Genomic DNA, 17,671 nt, shown 5'->3' with positions numbered 1-17,671 from the left:
TACTAAAATCTGTTTCTCATGTTTTTGAGGTTGCTGCCTTGCCTCTCTCTTACTCTGGAGTGATCCTGAGGGGTTACTTTTTGCCTTAACAGTACTGCAAAGGCCAATAATATACAAAAACTCTCATGTATACAGGTTTGAGAGGCAAGGCAGCAACCTCAAAAACATGAGAAACAGATTTTAGTAAAACACACAGCGTATCTATTTGAGAGCCATCTGCTCAAAACGTCTCTAAATGATATGAGACCTCAGGGAGTTACCTGCTTATAGAGCGCATAGAGTTTTAGCTTCACTTCATTTCCTGGATCCTTCAAGAGTTTCACCTGACTCAGTGCACTTTCAAAGTCCTTCTGACTGGCTCTCATTGCTGTTTTACTCACGTGCAGCTGAAGTGCTGGGACCTGCAGGGAACTACAAACAGGCACACTGATTTCTAATTGTTCCCAACCGTTACATACCAAAATGCTGTTTCTCCTTAAACATGTTCCCTATACCTGCCCTATACAAGTTGGCTGCAAATGGTTAGTGGTGTAGGGGCCAAGGGCAGGCAGCCCCGAGATGGGCCACTTTGGCATGAACAATATTTTGAGTAAAAAGCAAGCAAAAGCCAGCAGATGTAGGAAAATCTCTCTGCCTCCCCACCAACTGCCTGAGTTTACATTGGAAAGAAGAGCGGTTGAAGAAAGCCACTAACAGAGATTCCTCTTTATCTAACAAACTTTACCTAACAGGACCATCTTTGTTTTGCCAACATTCTCTCACCTTCCTGCTACTGGTCTTCTTCCCCTTTGTATCCTCAAACCCATACTCCTTCTCCTTAGCTCAGAATGTAAGCTTCAAGATACAAGTCATACAAGCCTCATGCTGCCTATTTTTGGAAATTCATGTCATGTATTCCCCATATGTATGAAACTAAATTTGGTTTTCTGTGAATCTGTCGTATGTCCATTTGATTCTTGGTCCAGCTAGAAGGATCTTGAAGGGCAAAATAAATTTCTTCTTCCCCAACAGTGATTTCTAAAAATCAATACAGAGACTAACTGTAGTCATCTTCAAGTAAAGGAAAAGGAAGCTACAATACCGCAATGCATTTGTAGCAACTCAAATTAAATACTGGTAAGAACAGCTAGAACCTGAACTGCCACAAAATTTTGCCACTGGCAAGAAGTAAATGAAAGGCATGCAAAATGAAAGTAATCAGGACACTGAGTCAGAACAGGTCAAGTGAACAGAACCTGGTCTTTTGCACCCTGTGCGCCAGAAACCCTGTCTGCCCTTACTGATTAACAAAGTATAAACTACTACAAGGCCAATTCTTCCTATTCAGCAAAATGTGTGTCTCAACATACAGATGAAAGGAGGGGAGAATGAGCTAAAATACAAGAAATGTTCAAAAAGACAAATGAGCTGTTGCTGCCATCCAAAGAGCCAGCCACTTCTTAGTGAAGTAAGGGACCCACCTAGGGGAAATCTAACTGATGTGGATGCTAGTCTGTGAAACTGGGCTCAACAGATACAACTAAATACTCACCCCAGGAAGTTTAAGGAGCCAGCTAGAAGCAGAGCAGAAACAGCAAGCACAAACAGGTAAGTTTTTAGCAGGCAGAGGGGAGGAGAAAATTTCAGTGCACAGTATTAAGGCAACAAGCAAAAAAACAAACAAACAAAAAGGGTGTTCACAATGATGACTCTGGCATATAAAGTTCAAGTTAATGGGATCAAAGATGATTAAAACATACAATTACTAATGGAGCCCAAACCTAGTATCACTTCTTCTGCAATAACACAACTTTCAAAGAGTATAATGAACACTATGTTCAAACCCTTAAATATTAGTAATTCAATAAGTCTTCAACAATTTTTATATTAAATAATTGAATTAGTTTCTTTCCAAAATGGGGGAAAAAACTGCATCCTACGTGAATCTGGCACCTGTGAAGTTCCAAACAAAATGAAAGGAAAACAAAATGTCCATTAGAAGGCCTAAATAAATGTGCAAGTGTTCACAAAATATAGTACACACTTATTTTAAGCTAAAGTTAAAAAAATTACAAAACACTACCATTTAATATACAGAATCAGGAAAATCGTTAACTCCATCACATTACCGGGGTTTCTGGTTTCTTACGCATAGCGTCCTTTTTGTGTGTGCCATTTAAGATTTTTTTTTTTTTTTAAGTAAACTCTCCCCCCAAGATGGGGCTCAAATCCACAACCCGTGGTCAAGAGTCACGTGCTTTACCGCCTGCATAGCGGGCGCACCCGCCTCCTTTTTTAGTTTTTACATAGTTTGTGTATCCCGCCATTTAACATTATTCTCCAAGTGTTCTCCAAGAAGAGAATAGTTGATAAGGGTTTGCGTTTCTACGGCGTTCAGCAGAATAAGCCAAGCGTGCTTAGATGTTCGACCTCATTTTAGCAAACTACGTTTGTAACCCAGAAGCAGCCAGGGTGGCGGCTTACAAGCCGGAGATTTGAGTGCTACGCACTCCTGCAGGGAGTGTGGCCCGAGGCGCGCGCTGAGCGCGGACGCGCGCGGGGAGAAGAGTCGCAGCTTAGGCCCCGCGGCTTCCACCCCGACTCTTTCGCGCCCAGCTGAGGAAGAGGGCGCGCGTTTCAGGATACTTGCTGGCACTGTGTTCCTGAAAAACCATAAAAGCATAGCCCTGTTGCTCTCGGGACAAGTTAAGAGAGAGGGCAGCTCCCACAGGCGGCGACTCTCCCGGGACGGAGGCGTCGCAAGGGCGACCCTGGACCCCTGGCTCAGCACTTACCTCCTCAGCACATTAGGGTAACAGCGCCGGACGACTCTACCCGCTGAGCCAGCCATGGCTACCCCGAGGGTATGGGCGTGAACGGAATGCCAGGACCAATCAGGGACGGGGGCGGGGCCTGCGCGGGGGGCTGGGGGAACGATGCGCGGGGGCGGGTCCGGGGCGGGGAAGAGGTGGGGACCCGATAGGTCAAAGCGGGCGAGACGGCGTGTGAGGCGGGGCCAACGCGCGGGGAGGCGGGGCGCGGCTGGAAGTGAGTGGGGGAGGTACAGCGCCCGAAGGTTCTGCGGAGGCTTGGGGAGATGCGGGGAGGCGGGCGGAGGCGGAGGAGGAAGAGGGAAGTTGGGGCGCGGGGGCAACGACTGGCGGGAAGCCGACAAATGGAGTGGGAAACTCAGGCTGTCCGAGCTCCAGGAGGTGCGTTAGGAGGTGCGAAGGTGTGCATTGGGTACACTGGAACTCTGCCAAAGTTTGGGCTACCTGCTAGAGGGCCCGAGAGGGGTGGTCGCTTCCCTCTCCTACCGCCCAGCTACCTAGGATGGGCCGTGCGTTAAGGAAGGAAAATAATGAGGTGTGTTTAAAAAAAAAAACAGAACACGCCTTATTTAATGCAAAAGATGAAAGGTTTACAGACCTGGTAGAGCACCTGGGCATCAGAAATTGCTGACTATTTTAAACCCATCTTTTCACATCAGTAACTCTGGATAGTTGTCAGTTTTGCCAAAGTGTTTAACAAAGTATTTTCTTTGGGAAAGAATTTTTTTTAAATGTTTATTTATTTTGAGAGAGAGCACACAAGCAAGGAGGGGCAGAGAGAGAGAGAGAGAGAGAGGAAGAAAGAGAGAGAGAAAGAGAGAGAGAAAGAAAGAGAAAGAAAGAAAGAGAGAGAGAAAGAAAGAAAGAGAGAAGAGAAAGAGAGAGAGAGAAAGAGAGAGAGAGAAAGAAAGAGAGAGAAAGAGAGAGAGAAAGAGAGAGAGAGAGAGAAAGAAAGAGAGAGAGAGAGAAAGAGAGAAAGAGAGAGAGAAAGAGAGAGAGAGAGAGAGAAAGAAAGAGAGAGAGAGAGAGAAAGAGAAAGAAAGAAAGAAAGAAAGAAAGAAAGAAAGAAAGAAAGAAAGAAAGAATCAATCCCAAGTAGGCTCTACACTGTCAGCAGAGAGCCCTATTCAGGGCTTGAACCCACTAATCATGAGATCATGACCTGAGCCGAAATCAAGAGGCTATTAACTGACTGTGCCACCCAGGTGCGGCTTTGGGAAAGAATTCTTAAGAATTGAAAGGGCCTTTGGCAGTCAGCTCCTCCAGTCACAGGAGGACAACAAAACTCACTGTTTTAAATGGGGTTAAAAAGAAAACCACAGGTCCAGAATGGAGTCACTTATGTTAAGGGCTCAGAGTCAGCAAACTAAGACTTAATAAATTAACCTGATTGCAGTTTCCTACACTGCCCCTCCTACTTTATAACTGTCAATAGGGAATTTCCTGATCAACAGCAGGAAATTTACTGATGACTTCTGTTTCTATCAGGAGGTTGACCTTGCCTAAAATGATGCATTGTTTGCTAATAATTGCCTTCTTTCTGCTCCCTCTCTGGCTTTTCTACAGTTCAACAGCATGCCTGATTCATGAATCATTTCATAAAGCCAGTTAGCTTCAAATTTACTGTTTAAATTTTTGTTATTTATAGTGCTCAAGGTGTAACATCCAAGTAGGCTTGGATTACCTATATATAGTGAGCCAGGGTAGTTGTAATTCTTTCTGTAATCACACAAGAAAAATGGTGTTTCCCCATTTTGCTGTTGTGGAAATTGAGGTCAAGAAAGAGTAATTAGGTGGCTTGCCCAAAGACCTGTGACTTGGAAGTGATTAGAATGTTTCAACTAAAGCCCAGAGTTGAAGTCCCAAGTAATTTTATTATTCCACGCTGATGGTCCTTTAGTATTTGTGCCTCATCAGGCAGATATGGGTAGTAGTTCAGCTGGGAGCAAGACTGAAGGCCAGGTAGAACAATTTGGACTTCTCCTAAAACTTCAGACAGTACAAAGTTATGGTTGGTAGGCTGAGCTGTTTCTCAAAGGCATTGGTCCTGTCATGGACTGAGTTAAGTGACCCTCTTAGGCAGTGGAAATACACTAGTCGGAAATGCAAAAATACTGGGAGATTCTCTGGACTCCAGAAGATGAAACACTTCTCCGAAATATTAGTATTTTGAAAAAGTTCTTTAGTGGTGAACATATTTGGATTATGCCTCCTATATTTCAACAGAAAAGTGGGATGTGGGAAAGTATCTTTGCCAAAGTATAATTTTAAAAATATAGAGGGAACATTGGTGAGAGGTTTACTTAACTCATTAATTAGGGAACTAACAGGATGGTAAGAAAGAATTTGAAAGGCTGGTTTATATCATTACTATAAAAAAGAATGCTAGAGTAGACTGCCAGGTTATATACAAAATTGGTTAATGTCTTACAGAGCAATAAAACCATAAACTCTGGAGTGTATTTTTTTTTTACCGTTATTCAAATAGTTTGCATCTCCACTGGTTGTATTTACTAAAGACCACTATGTGCCAGTGAATGAGTGAGGGGAGATGATTGAGAAGATAGACATTCCTGACATCTTGGGTCCACCTTTGGTCTATCAAATTGTTACCAGAAGTTCAGGCCATGCCATTTAAACATGGTTATGATGGCCTCATGGGTAAAAAGACCAGTTCTCAGCTAAAGGGAACCACTGTGAGTTGGTTAGAAGCTCCACGCTAAGCTGTTTGGATTTTGTGTTGAGAGCTTTGGAGAGCCACTGAAGATATCACTGGTATGTCTGGTTATCAGTTCTTAGTGCAATAATACACTCCCTCTATATCCTCAGGGTGTAATGAGTCTAGATAAGAGTAAGCAATGCAGAAGCCCAGTCAAGACCTCACAAAGTTCTATGGGGCGCCTGGGTGGCTCAGTCGGTTAAGCGTCCGACTTCGGCTCAGGTCATGATCTCACGGTCCGTGAGTTCGAGCCCCGCGTCGGGCTCTGTGCTGACAGCTCAGAGCCTGGAGCCTGTATCGGATTCTGTGTCTCCCTCTCTCTGACCCTCCCCCGTTCATGCTCTGTCTCTCTCTGTCTCAAAAATAAATAAACGTTAAGAAAAATTAAAAAAAAAAAAAAAAAAGACCTCACAAAGTTCTAATCTCTAGTATATGATCAGGTTCCCCTGGTGCTTCTGAAGGCATTGGAAGGGGAATGTCCTATCTGATTGGATCCCATTTTAGAGTATTGATTGCGGGGGGGAAGGGTCTGCCTGGAAGGGAATTTGATGCTGTTCTGTGTACGGAGAATCCCAGACTCCCCTGGAGGTCACAGGTGCCCACTGTGCTGTAATGACGCTTAGGAGCCAGGATGCCCACTTCACACTGTTGTGCTCAGTGGTAGGAAATTTTTATCTTAAAAATATTTACTTTTTTAGAATCGCAGAGTAACATCTACCAATTGTGTGTCTTCTGTCAGTCATAATGATTATTTTTATTTCTGATTTTCAAGCCATCAGATACTGTTATGACATACAAGAATTCTGTCCCATTCAGTCATGATGAGCTATTTGGGAACTATTGTCCAATTAACAGTGCATGCTAGGAGCCTGGAAGCATCTTGGAATCTCTCTGTCTCACGGAGACCTCACTTTTATCAGTTGCTACATCCTAGTGACTCTGACTTCTAAATATTTCTTCACTTCTTTCCTTTTCCCCTCTACCACCGTCTTAACATAGACCCTCATGGTGTGTGATTACTGGTTTTTGGATTATCATTAGTTATGTTACCATAACAGCCACTTACCAGTTTTGCTGACTTCAGCCCCACATCTGCAGCCCATTGTCTATCTGCTTCCTAACTGGTTTCCCTAAATTGTAAACCTGACGCTACACTCATAATTCTCCCCAATCTCTCCTCATAATTGAAAATCTTCTGGTGGGTCCCCATTGTCTTCTGAAAAAATTCAAACTTCTTAGTCTAACCTAAAGGCCCTCAAGATTTGGCCCTTGCCTACCAGTTTAATGTATCTCTCACTGACCCTATACTTGAATCTTCCATTGCAGATGAACTTGGGATACTCTGTTTCTCTGAGTCTTCATATCCTCATCTTATCCAGAAAGTCTCCTCTGACCCCCCCCCCCCCCCAATCAGGTATATTTCTTCCTTCTGAGCTCCTATAATCCCCCCTGTCTTCTCTTTCTCATAGCACCTGTGTCACTGTATATGTCTGGTTAGTGATCTGTCTCCTCACTCACCCACAGGCACACACTGAGAATTCCACACTTACAGTAAACCCCAGGCCCCACCTCCTAACACACTGCTTGACACAAAATAGTCTGTAAATGTGTATTGAATGATGGGCTATTGAAAATGTCTATCTAGGCCATATTTTTCCATGTTTGAATAAGCTATGAGTAAATTGCTATGTTTTTATGAAGTTTCAGAAGGAATTAACATCAATGTTTTTGTGCTTTGAACTATTTCTTTTTCAGTCAGTGGTAGTTTAAGGAGAGGGAAGTTAACTGTTGCCAGTTTCCTGTGTTAAAACAAACTAGGGGCACCTGGGTGGCTCAGTCATTTGAGCGTCCGACTCTTGACTCTTGATTTCTGCTCAGGTTATGATCACAGGGTTGCTGGATCAAACCCCACATGGGTGCTCTGAGCTAAGCGTGGCGCCTGCTTAAGATTCTCCGCCCCCCCCCCCTTGCCCCTCTCCCCTGCTCATTTTCTCTCTCTCTCTCTCTAAAATAAAAATAAACAAAACTAGAAAAAGTGGGATTAAGGAAACTATGGTATTTAAATCTATAAATTTCTGGGATGGGGTAATATATTATCTTCAATTAGTCATTAAAGATTATTAGTCCATGTTCTGTACTCAGTATCAAAGCTGTTTCTTGGCTTGAGTTCTATAACATTGCTTGAGACCAGTTAAACCTATGCTGCTATTATGTTTTCTTTACTAAATTAATCTTTTTTTTCTACGTAGGCTTTGTATCATCTTTCTAAACTGTCTTATACGTGATTAAAATATAAATACATTAAAATATATTAAAAATAACATTCTGGAATCTTATATGTTTTTGCATGTTATTTCTATTTCTATTTTCATTTCTATTTCAATTATTATAATTTAGAGAAGAAAGACATTTCAGAAGTAAACATTTGACTCACTGTATCAGCTGTGCCTGAGTTCCTTATACTTGAATGATTCATTCATTCATCCATCCATGGCTATTTTATCCACATTGTGTGTGGGTGGGTGGGTGGGTGGGTGTGGGTCTGGGTGTGTGTATTGCACAAACATAAACCCAACCCTTTGTTTGAGGATTACCTTTCAATCCTTTTTCTCTAGCAAAGAAATCTCCCTCAGGTATCCTGCTCTGAGAATGATTGGAACTGATACATATTACTGTGTAAGAAGTGGCTGTTGTTTCCAGAATAACTCCAATTTTTCTTGTTCACACCAAAGCTTATCTTACAACTTGTCCAAATGCATAAAAAAGAACAAGAACAATGGCCACAATAAAAAATGAGCCAAGAGAGTCACAAAAAGAATCATAAGCTATGGATTCAGTACAACATTAAATAATTTACATTGATTCCAGGGCTTAGAAAGAGGTCAGAGAATGACATCCACGGTTGGGGAAGCAGTTGACATCCTTGTTGACTAGCAAAGGTGTTATGGCCTCTTCTTTCTGTATAAAAAAGAAGTGAATTAAGATTTCTATCCATAAGTCACTGAATGAAGACTTTAAAAAGACACAGTCAATCCTCATTATTCTCAAATTCTGTATTTGAGAACTCACTCGCTACAAAATTTATTTGAAACCTCCAAATCAGTACTCCTGGGGCTTTCATAGTTATATGTCTATTTCATAGACATGTGTAGAGAGAGCATCAAAACATTTGAGTTTCAGTACATGCATGTTCCCAGCTGAGGGGTAAAGGAGGAGATGATCTGCTGTCTTGTTCCAGCTCTCATACTGCAAACAAGTGTCCTTTTCATGGTCTATTTTGTATCATGTTTTCCACATCTGTGTGTGGGCATGTGGTTTTTTTTATTGGTGGTGGTGGTGGAAATTTGCTGTTTAAAATGCCTCCAAGTATAGTGATGAAGTGCTGTCTAGTGTACCTAAGTGCAAGAAAGCTGTGATGTGTCTTATAGGGAAAATGTGTCCTAAATAAGCTTCACTTAGACATGAGTTATAGTGCTATTTACATGGGTTAAATCTTTTTTAAAACTTTATTTATTTATTTATTTTGAGAGAGAGAGAGAGACAGAGCAAGCTGGGGAGGGGCAGAGAGAGAGAGAGAGAGAGAGAGAGAGAGAGAGAGAGAGAGAAAGAATCCTAAGCAGGCTTCATGCTGTCAGCACGGAGCCCAACTCAAGGCTCCATCCCACGAACCGTGAGATCATGACATGAGTTGAAACCAAGGGACGCTTAATCGACTGAGCTATCCAGGCACTCTGGCATCAGTTCAATCTTAATGAAATTTCAATGTGTATTAAATAAGTTGTCTTTAAACAGAAATACACATAAAACAAGGTTATGTATTGATTCGTTGATGAAAATGTGACCAGAGGCTCACAGGATCCTAACTGTATTTTCCCTTGGAGCTAACAGGGTTCAGTATTCGCTAATTCAGTGTTTGCAGTGACTTTAGAAAATCTCACTTGAACAAATAATGAGAATTAATTGTGCATGCAGCTGTGTTAGCTTGGGCTTCATGAAACAGACCTCCAGAAAGGAGTTTATTTGGAAATCATCCCAGGAAACATTTGTGTGGGAGGAGTGAAGACAGGAAAGCAAAAGCCGCCAATAAAAGGTGAGTTAATCAAGAAAATTAATCAACTCAGAGAACTCTGAGAGCCAGTGAAGAACATGTAATGGGTGATGTGGGTGGCTCAGTTGGTTAAGCTTCTGACCCTTGACTTTATCTCAGGTCATGATCTCACAGTTCATGAATTTGAGCTCCGCACTGGGGCTTGGCACTGAGAGTGCAGAGCCTGCTTGAGATTCTTTCTCTCCCTCTCTCTGTCCCTCCTGTGTGCTCTCTCTCTCTCAGAATAAAAAAATAAACTAAAAAAAAAAAAGGACATGAACCATGGAGTTTCATTTAATTATGGTCCAAGAGCGTCCTTTGTGCTAATTCAATGCTGTTAAATTTGTTTTAAAGAAGTTTGTTTTGTGGCCCAGCATATGGTCTATCTTGGTGAATGTTCCACATGTCTTAGAAAAGGCATTGTTGTCAGGTAGATCTCTCTCTATTTATTATTATTATTTTTTAACATTTATTCATTTTTGAGAGAGAGAGAACATGAGTCGGGGAGGGGAAGAGAGAGGGGATAGAGGATTTGAAGCTACCTTGGTGCTGGCACCAGTGAGTCTGATGAGGGGCTGGAACTCATGAACTTTGAGATTGTGACCTGAACTGAAGTCAGACATTCAACCAACTGAGCCACCCAGGCACCCCATCAGGTAGATATTCTTTAAATGACACTTACTGATTTACTGTCTATTTGTTCTGTAGATTAGAAGAATGTTGATGTAACAAAGTATATTTGTGAACTTGTCTCTTTCTCCACTTAGTCTTATCAGTTTCTACTTCATCCTCTGTTGTTACATGCATACAAATTGGTGATTTTATGTTTCCTTGATGAACGGAACTTTTTATCATCATGTATTGTCTCTTTTTATCCCTGATAAATAATTTTCCTTGATCTGAAATCTAATTTATTTGATACTAATATAGACAATACAGCTTTATTTTGATTGGGGTTTATGTGATTTATTTTCATCCTTTTAATGTATGTATATCATCATAGTTAAAGTAGGATTCTTGGGGTGCCTGGGTGGCTCAGTCGGTTGAGCATCTGACTTCAGCTCAGGTCATGATCTCACAGCTCGTGAGTTCAATCCCTGCGTTGGGCTCTGTGCTGACAGCTCGGAGCCTGGAGCCTACTTTGGATTCTGTGTCTCCCTCTCTCTCTCTGCCCCTAGCTTACTCACATTCTGTCTCTGTCTCTCTCAAAAATAAATAAACATTAAAAAAATATTTTTTAAATAAAAAAAATAAAGGTTTCTTGTAGGTAGAATATAGTTAGTTTTTAAATTTAGATCCAATCTGACAATCTTTGTTTTTTTTAATGGTGTATTTAAATCATTTACAGTTAACGTGATAACCAATATGGTTGAATTAGGCCTACCATTTTGTTATTTCTCTATTTGTCTCCTGGTTTTTTTGTTCTTCTGTTACCTCTTCCTGCCTTCCTTTGCATATTTTTTGATGTTCCATTTTAAATTATCTGCTAGCTTTTGGCTGTATCTGCTTGTATTATTTTTCAGCAGTTGCTATAGGGATTATGCTATACATGACTAAGTTTTCAGTCTACTTAGAGATGATGTTTTGTAGCTTGAGATAAAATGCAGGGCTTGTAACCATATAGATCACTTTACTGCCCCCTTTATCTTATAGTTGTCATATGTATCACATTTACACCTTCCCAGACAATCTTGAATTTTTGCTTTCAACACTTATATGTATTTTAGAGAACTTAAAATAGAAAAATATCATTTAATCAGACATTTATCATTTCTATTGTTTTTGTTTTTTTCATTCCAGGTTTCCCTTTGGGAACATTTTCCTTCAGCCTTAATTCCTTTAGCAATTTCTCTTACAGTGGATATCATTGGCAATGAATTCTCTGTTTTTCTTCATCAAGAATAACCTTATGTTACTTTAATTCCTGGAGGGTATTATCCCTGATTATAGAATTTTTAGTTGACATTTCTTTTAGCACTTTAAAGATTTTGCTCCACGGCCTTTATAATTTCTGATGAGGAACTTTAGTATTCTCTAGTAACTGTACTATTTGAATTGTTGTTCCCCTTTATGTAATGTATCATTTTGTTGTGGCTGCTTTCAAGACTTTTCTTTATCTTTGTTCTTCTTTATCTTTGTTCTTTAGCAGTTTGGTTTTGATGTGTATAAGCATGGTGTTCTTTGAGTTTATTTTGTTTGGGGCTGACCAGACTTTTTAAATTTATAAATATATGTCTTTATTTTTAGTCCTTATTTCTTCAGATATTTTGTCTGTGACAATATCTTCCTCCTCTTCTTTAGGGACTCCAATGAGATTGATATTGTCCCATAGGTCTCTGTGACTGTTTATGTTTTAATCCTTTTTCTGTCTATTCTTCAGATTGGATCATTTCTATTAATCTATTTTCAAATTAACTGATTCTTCTCTCTGTCATCTACATGGTTATTGAGGCTTTTTCTGTCTATTCTTCAGATTGGATCATTTCTATTAATCTATTTTCAAATTAACTGATTCTTCTCTCTGTCATCTACATGGTTATTGAGGCTACCTAGTAGATTTTTTTTCTTTTAGGCATTCTATTTTTTTTTTTTCTTTCTCAAATTTCTATTTGACTTGTTTTATGAGTTTCTCTTTGCTGGCAACACTTATCTTTATTTTCATTCCAGAAGTATTCACTTTTACCTGAAGGAAGATTATAATGAAGGCTTTAAGTTATTGGTTCCTGTTGGCTTTGTTTCACACTGCCTCATGGGTTTGTTCTTTTGCATTTGACCACTTGGATTTTCTGTCTCTGATGCTTTGGCCCTCCAACTTGTCTGATGGGCAACCCCACTTTCATTGCCCAGTCCTACGCTGGGCAGTCCTGCATTTGACAGTTCCAGTGTCAAAGGTATGTCTTGGGCCCTCAGCTAGGCTATTTTAGGTCTTTGAAGATTTGATTAGGACCATTAATTCCTTTTCTCTCCCCTCCTTCAACAACGTCTTCAATTTGCTGGACAATTTGAATTAAGTTGAGCTAAGTGGATTCATTGATAGAAAATTCACAGGTCCAGTCTAGCCAATGTAATACATCATTACAAGGCGACTGTTATCTTTGAATAATGCTCTTCATTCCAAGCTTCTGTGGAATTTCATGGACCAGAAATGTAGTGCGTAATTTCATACTTCTCAACATTTTCAGCCTGATTATAATTGCAGGCAACCCTCATAAATCAAATTCTCTATTTTACAGAGACTTCATAGGTACCCAGGCCAGATGGAATTCATGTCTTAGAGTGCTACTGTCAATCACAGGAAGTTGAGACAAAGCATTTATTAGCATGATTGATATAAAATGAATGATCTGCCATTCATCTGCCTTGCTCACCTGCTTCATAAAGATATTGGCAGCATTTAACAAGGCTGGAAAATTGATTGATTCATTCATTCATTCATTCATTCTTTCATTCTTCAATCATTCCTCAGCAGATATTTATTGATAATTTATTATGTGTGAGGCAGTAGCAGACAACTCTGTTGGAGTGAGGTTGAGGTTTTCATGTAGAACCCTGGGTCCCTATGGAGTGACAAATTTGTTGAGGAGAAGTTATGCAATGGTGGGAATCTTTTTGGGAATGAAGGGACCATAAAAGCCCTTTGGACCAGTCTCTGACAATCATATCCTGTGATTTCCATCTCTTTTAAATGAAAAAAAGAAAAAAAAAACAACTTTGGTCTGAGAGGAGAGACCACGTCCTTGTTCTACAGGTCTTAGGAGAGTTGAAGAATTTTGTTCTTAAGAAGATGATCAAGGTCAGCATTAATCCACATGGCACATTTTTTTTTTTTTTTTTTAAGTAGGCTTCATGCCTGGGGTAGAGCCCAATGCAGGGCTTAAACTCACAACCCCAAGATGAAGACCTGAGATGAAATCAAGAGTAGGACACTTAACTGACCAAGACACCCATACACCCCACATGGTACATTTTTACTTGAATTAGAAAGTAACTCAGTTGTACATATGCAGCCCCATGAACACATGGTTTAGGAAGCACCTAATTGGCAAATTGAGCTGGATGAACTTCAGCCCCTATTTGTCCTTTTGCCTAGGCAATACAGATAATAAACATTCTTGCACAACTGTGCTTGTTCCAAGCTTTTTCTGATGACCCCATTGCGAGACTGAATAAATGTTTGTTTACCCAAAGTGCTTGTTATATTTGGCTCAGCAAGTGGTAAGGAACAATTTTGAACCAGCTGAGTCAGGAGAGTTGGAGGTGGGAGCTGCCACTGTGGATGGGTGTGGTCAGGGGAGGCCTTCGGAATGTGGAAAGAATGTGGATACATGGAAACTGGGAAAAGATGCTCTATGGTGAGAAGATTTTTATCAACTTTCATTTAGGAGCCAAAGCCCATACTACATGGCAAATAGGCTTTTAGATCAGTAATATGCACTGTTGTAGGATATACATTATGGTATGTACTGTTGATCTTCTTTAAGAACTCCATACAAGGTAGAGAGTTCTAAAGTTATGCATCTTTCAGGGAATTCTACTATATAACATATATAAAGGGAACAAGGATTCAGTAAAAGGGTATATTTTTTTAAAGAGAAATAGAAGATAAGATACGAGATGATCCCTGGGCTGTTTCACCTTTTCTGTTGCTATTGCTGTGTGTTTAATGGCAATAAATTCCTTCTTAACTCGAATGTCGTAATGGCAGATAGACCAAAGCCACAAATCTTTTTAGTTGTACCTGGGGTTAATTTGCTTAATTGCGGCTTTCAAGGCAATGATTCTTAAACTTCGTACTCACCTTTATTGATTTTCGGAAGCCAGGATCAACTTGTCTCTTGCTACTGTGCTTTTTTGAATTCATATTAAGTTCTAATTGCTGATCTCAAGCCCATTTAAAAACATATATTCTGGATATATTCTGATATTCTGGATAACTTTGTTCCTTTTCATTGAAAATTTCCACAGAAATATGTGAACTTTTTTTGATAAATTACAGATATTTAAAATTGGAGTTCATTCCTTTATGTCTTCAAGAGATGCTTATTAAAGAGTTATCATGTACCAGGCCTATCCTAGGATCCAGGGAGATGGTGGTAAACCAGCCAGAAAGGGTCTTGCTTTCATGGAGCTCATATTCTTTTTTTTTTTTTAATTAAAAAAAAATTTTTTTTTTCAACGTTTATTTATTTTTGGGACAGAGAGAGACAGAGCATGAACGGGGGAGGGGAGAGAGAGAGGGAGACACAGAATCGGAAACAGGCTCCAGGCTCTGAGCCATCAGCCCAGAGCCTGACACGGGGCTCGAACTCACGGACCGCGAGATTGTGACCTGGCTGAAGTCGGATGCTTAACCGACTGCGCCACCCAGGCGCCCCTTTTTTAATTTTTTAAATGTTTTTATTTACTTTTGAGAGAGAGAGAACAAATGGGGGAGGCGCAGAGAGAGAGGGAGACAGAATCTGAAGCAGGCTCCAGGCTCTGAGCTGTCAGCACAGAGCCCGACATGGGGCTGGAACCCATGAACACAGATCATGACCTGAGCTGAAGTTGGATGCTTAACTGACTGAGTCACCCAGGCACCCCAATAGAGCTCATACTCTAATGGAGGGAAGCAAAAGACAACAGGAAGACAAAACAATTTCAGGTATTTAAACATTGTATAAGAAATAAAACAGGGTACTATTATTTTTTAAAGTAATCTCTACTTAAATCTCTACTTAAATCTCACCCAATGTGGGTGAGATAGAGAGTTACATGTTCTATTGACTGAGCCAGCCAGGTGCCTCAAACAGGGTACTGATTTTAAAAAGTGCTAGGAGGGAGGTTGCCAAAAAAGACTTCTCAGAGGAGGGCAGGTTTGAGTTGAAATCCTGACAAGAAGAAGCTGCACATGTGAATATCTGAGAGACGAATGTCCCAAGCAGAGGAAACAAGTGCCAAGGCCCTGGGGCAGGAAGAAACTTGGTAAATTCAAGGAATAGAAGAAAGACTAATGTGGCATGAATCCATCAAGTGGTTGGAGAATGGACAAAGTCAAGGAGGAAGAGTAGGAAATGACCAGATCACTTAGGACCTTGTAGCTTATGTTCAGAGTTTGGAATTTATCCTAAAATTAGAGAGAAGTCACTGGAAGATTTTAAGTAGGAAGAGGTCTCATAAAGACCAATCTGGCTACAGTGTTGGAAAATGGGTTGAAGAGGGAAAGAGTAGTTAGGGGGTCAGTGTAGTAGTTCAGATAAGATATAAACAGGAACCAAGATGGAGCAGTGAAGATGAAGAGAAATAGTTTGATTTGGTATGTATTTTGGAGGGAGAAGTCTACAAGGACTTAGGATGAATGGATGGATATAGGATATGAAGGAAAGATAAGCATTATGGATAAATTCTAGGCATTTGGCTTGATATGGTGGTACTGTTTAGATAAAACTAAATCCTAGGACAGAAGCAGTCTAATGCAATGGAAATTAAGAGCCTGTTTTGTCATGGATAGTGTAGTAATTATATAAAACTATAATGTGATGCCACTGTCATAAAAAATGCATATTAGATTTCCAAATGGAGGTGTTAAGTTGCAGTTAAGACAATTAAGTCAGCCACAGTTCTTGAGCACCCATTCGTGCATTGTACTAAGAGAGACCAAAGAGAACAACACAGTACCTCTGCCCTCAGCAGCTTCCTGTCTACTGTGAGATTCAGATAACTAGGTAAGTTGACTTGGGAAGTTACATGGTATATTCATGGATTTAACTACTGGTAAGCAGCCCTGAAATCCTCATGTTTTATAGGAATGGACCAGAGAGGAAACATTTCCTTTCCAGGGCTGCTTTATAGCCATGGCTGACTTTGGGTCCCAGGACTGCAGGCCTGAGCTGCAGTAGGGAGTCCCTCATGTTGGCTTTGCCAAAGAGCCACCTGCTTCAGATCTCATCCGTATCTTGGCAGTGTTTCTGGTTTTAAGGTTTCCACTGAGCTCAGATGGATTTCTGTCTAAGGTCCAGGCAGTTATTTGTATTATCCCTGTGGTGCAATCAAGGAGAAGCGGGAAAGAGACCATGCCCTTGAAACTGACAAAGAAGTTCTGAGAAGCTCGGAGAGCAGAGCAGAGCAGATTTTCACAGGTGGAGATGGTAAGGCACCATCGTGGTGGAGGTAAATGCTCAACCAAACTCCAGCTGAAGGAGAGTAGGATGTATTGCGGTGATTGTATAATCTTTGTCAAATTAGAAGAAAACATTATTACTACAAATATAATCCGAGGGCAAAACTGTTAGACTTAAAAAACCCTTGTTTGATTCAGCTCTTTGCAAAATATTAAAGTGACTTTTAAAATTATCCTTGTATCAGAGAAGAGAGAATTGGTGAGACCTGACATAATCAAGATGGAGGTCTTCGGGAAGGACATTGGCAGTCTGTCACTTACACTGCAGAGTTCAAGGCCTATGGTTTTGGAAAGCCCAGAAACAACTGCAGTTGTTTGTTTTCGAATAACCTAGTCAACTTGCTCAAGGACGGATTACTTAAACTATTTGTTATTTTCTAACTAATCAATTTATTTGGAAAGTGTAAAGTATGATTCATCTTGTCCACTGCAGTTACCTTTTGTCCTGTCTCTCCCCTCTCCTATAAATCTTGTCTTTGCCTTTGTCTGATGACCACAGACTATGGATGGTGTTTCCCTCGTATGAATGAATTGCATGCAGATAACTACGTCTCTAAATTTTTCCTTGGCACATGTCAGGTGCCTAGGGTTGCAGGAGACTGGAATCCAATGCATGTTTGTCTAGTGAGGGGTAGTGTGGTGGCAAGAATAGTCTCAATATTTCGGGTATTCTAGAAAGCACCCAAATAAGATTGAACGTATTTTCTCTGAAAAAAAAAAAAAGATAGCTTTTGACCTATTGTTTAAAAATGGTACAACTTCCTGTTTCTTCATTTATTATTATTAATAAATGAAAACAACCTGATTCACTTCGTGTGTTACAAAGATCACTTTGTTGTAAAGGATGGATTGGAGAGATAGAAAGAGTAGGGGCACCTGGGTGGCTCAGTTGGTTA

At 40.4% G+C, this 17,671-nt stretch overlaps 1 protein-coding gene across 1 annotated transcript in view; it reads right to left on the bottom strand.

Moving 5' to 3' along the window:
• Window positions 1-2,859, bottom strand: part of ECI2 (enoyl-CoA delta isomerase 2) — a 19,664-nt gene extending 16,805 nt beyond the window's left edge. Inside the window, exons 1-2 of the mRNA XM_049654917.1 lie at window positions 2,775-2,859; window positions 261-411 (exon numbers count right to left, since the gene is read on the bottom strand). Coding sequence (XP_049510874.1) covers window positions 261-411; window positions 2,775-2,830 — 207 coding nt within the window. The 5' untranslated portion in view covers window positions 2,831-2,859. The remainder of the gene's footprint in view (window positions 1-260; window positions 412-2,774) is intronic.
• Between the last annotated feature and the right edge of the window lie 14,812 nt (window positions 2,860-17,671).

This window comes from Panthera uncia (genome assembly GCF_023721935.1).
Source record: "Panthera uncia isolate 11264 chromosome B2 unlocalized genomic scaffold, Puncia_PCG_1.0 HiC_scaffold_25, whole genome shotgun sequence".
Taxonomy (NCBI): domain Eukaryota; kingdom Metazoa; phylum Chordata; class Mammalia; order Carnivora; family Felidae; genus Panthera; species Panthera uncia.
The sequence above is the reverse complement of the archived record's forward strand: the minus strand, read 5'-3'. Positions and strand labels throughout refer to the sequence as shown.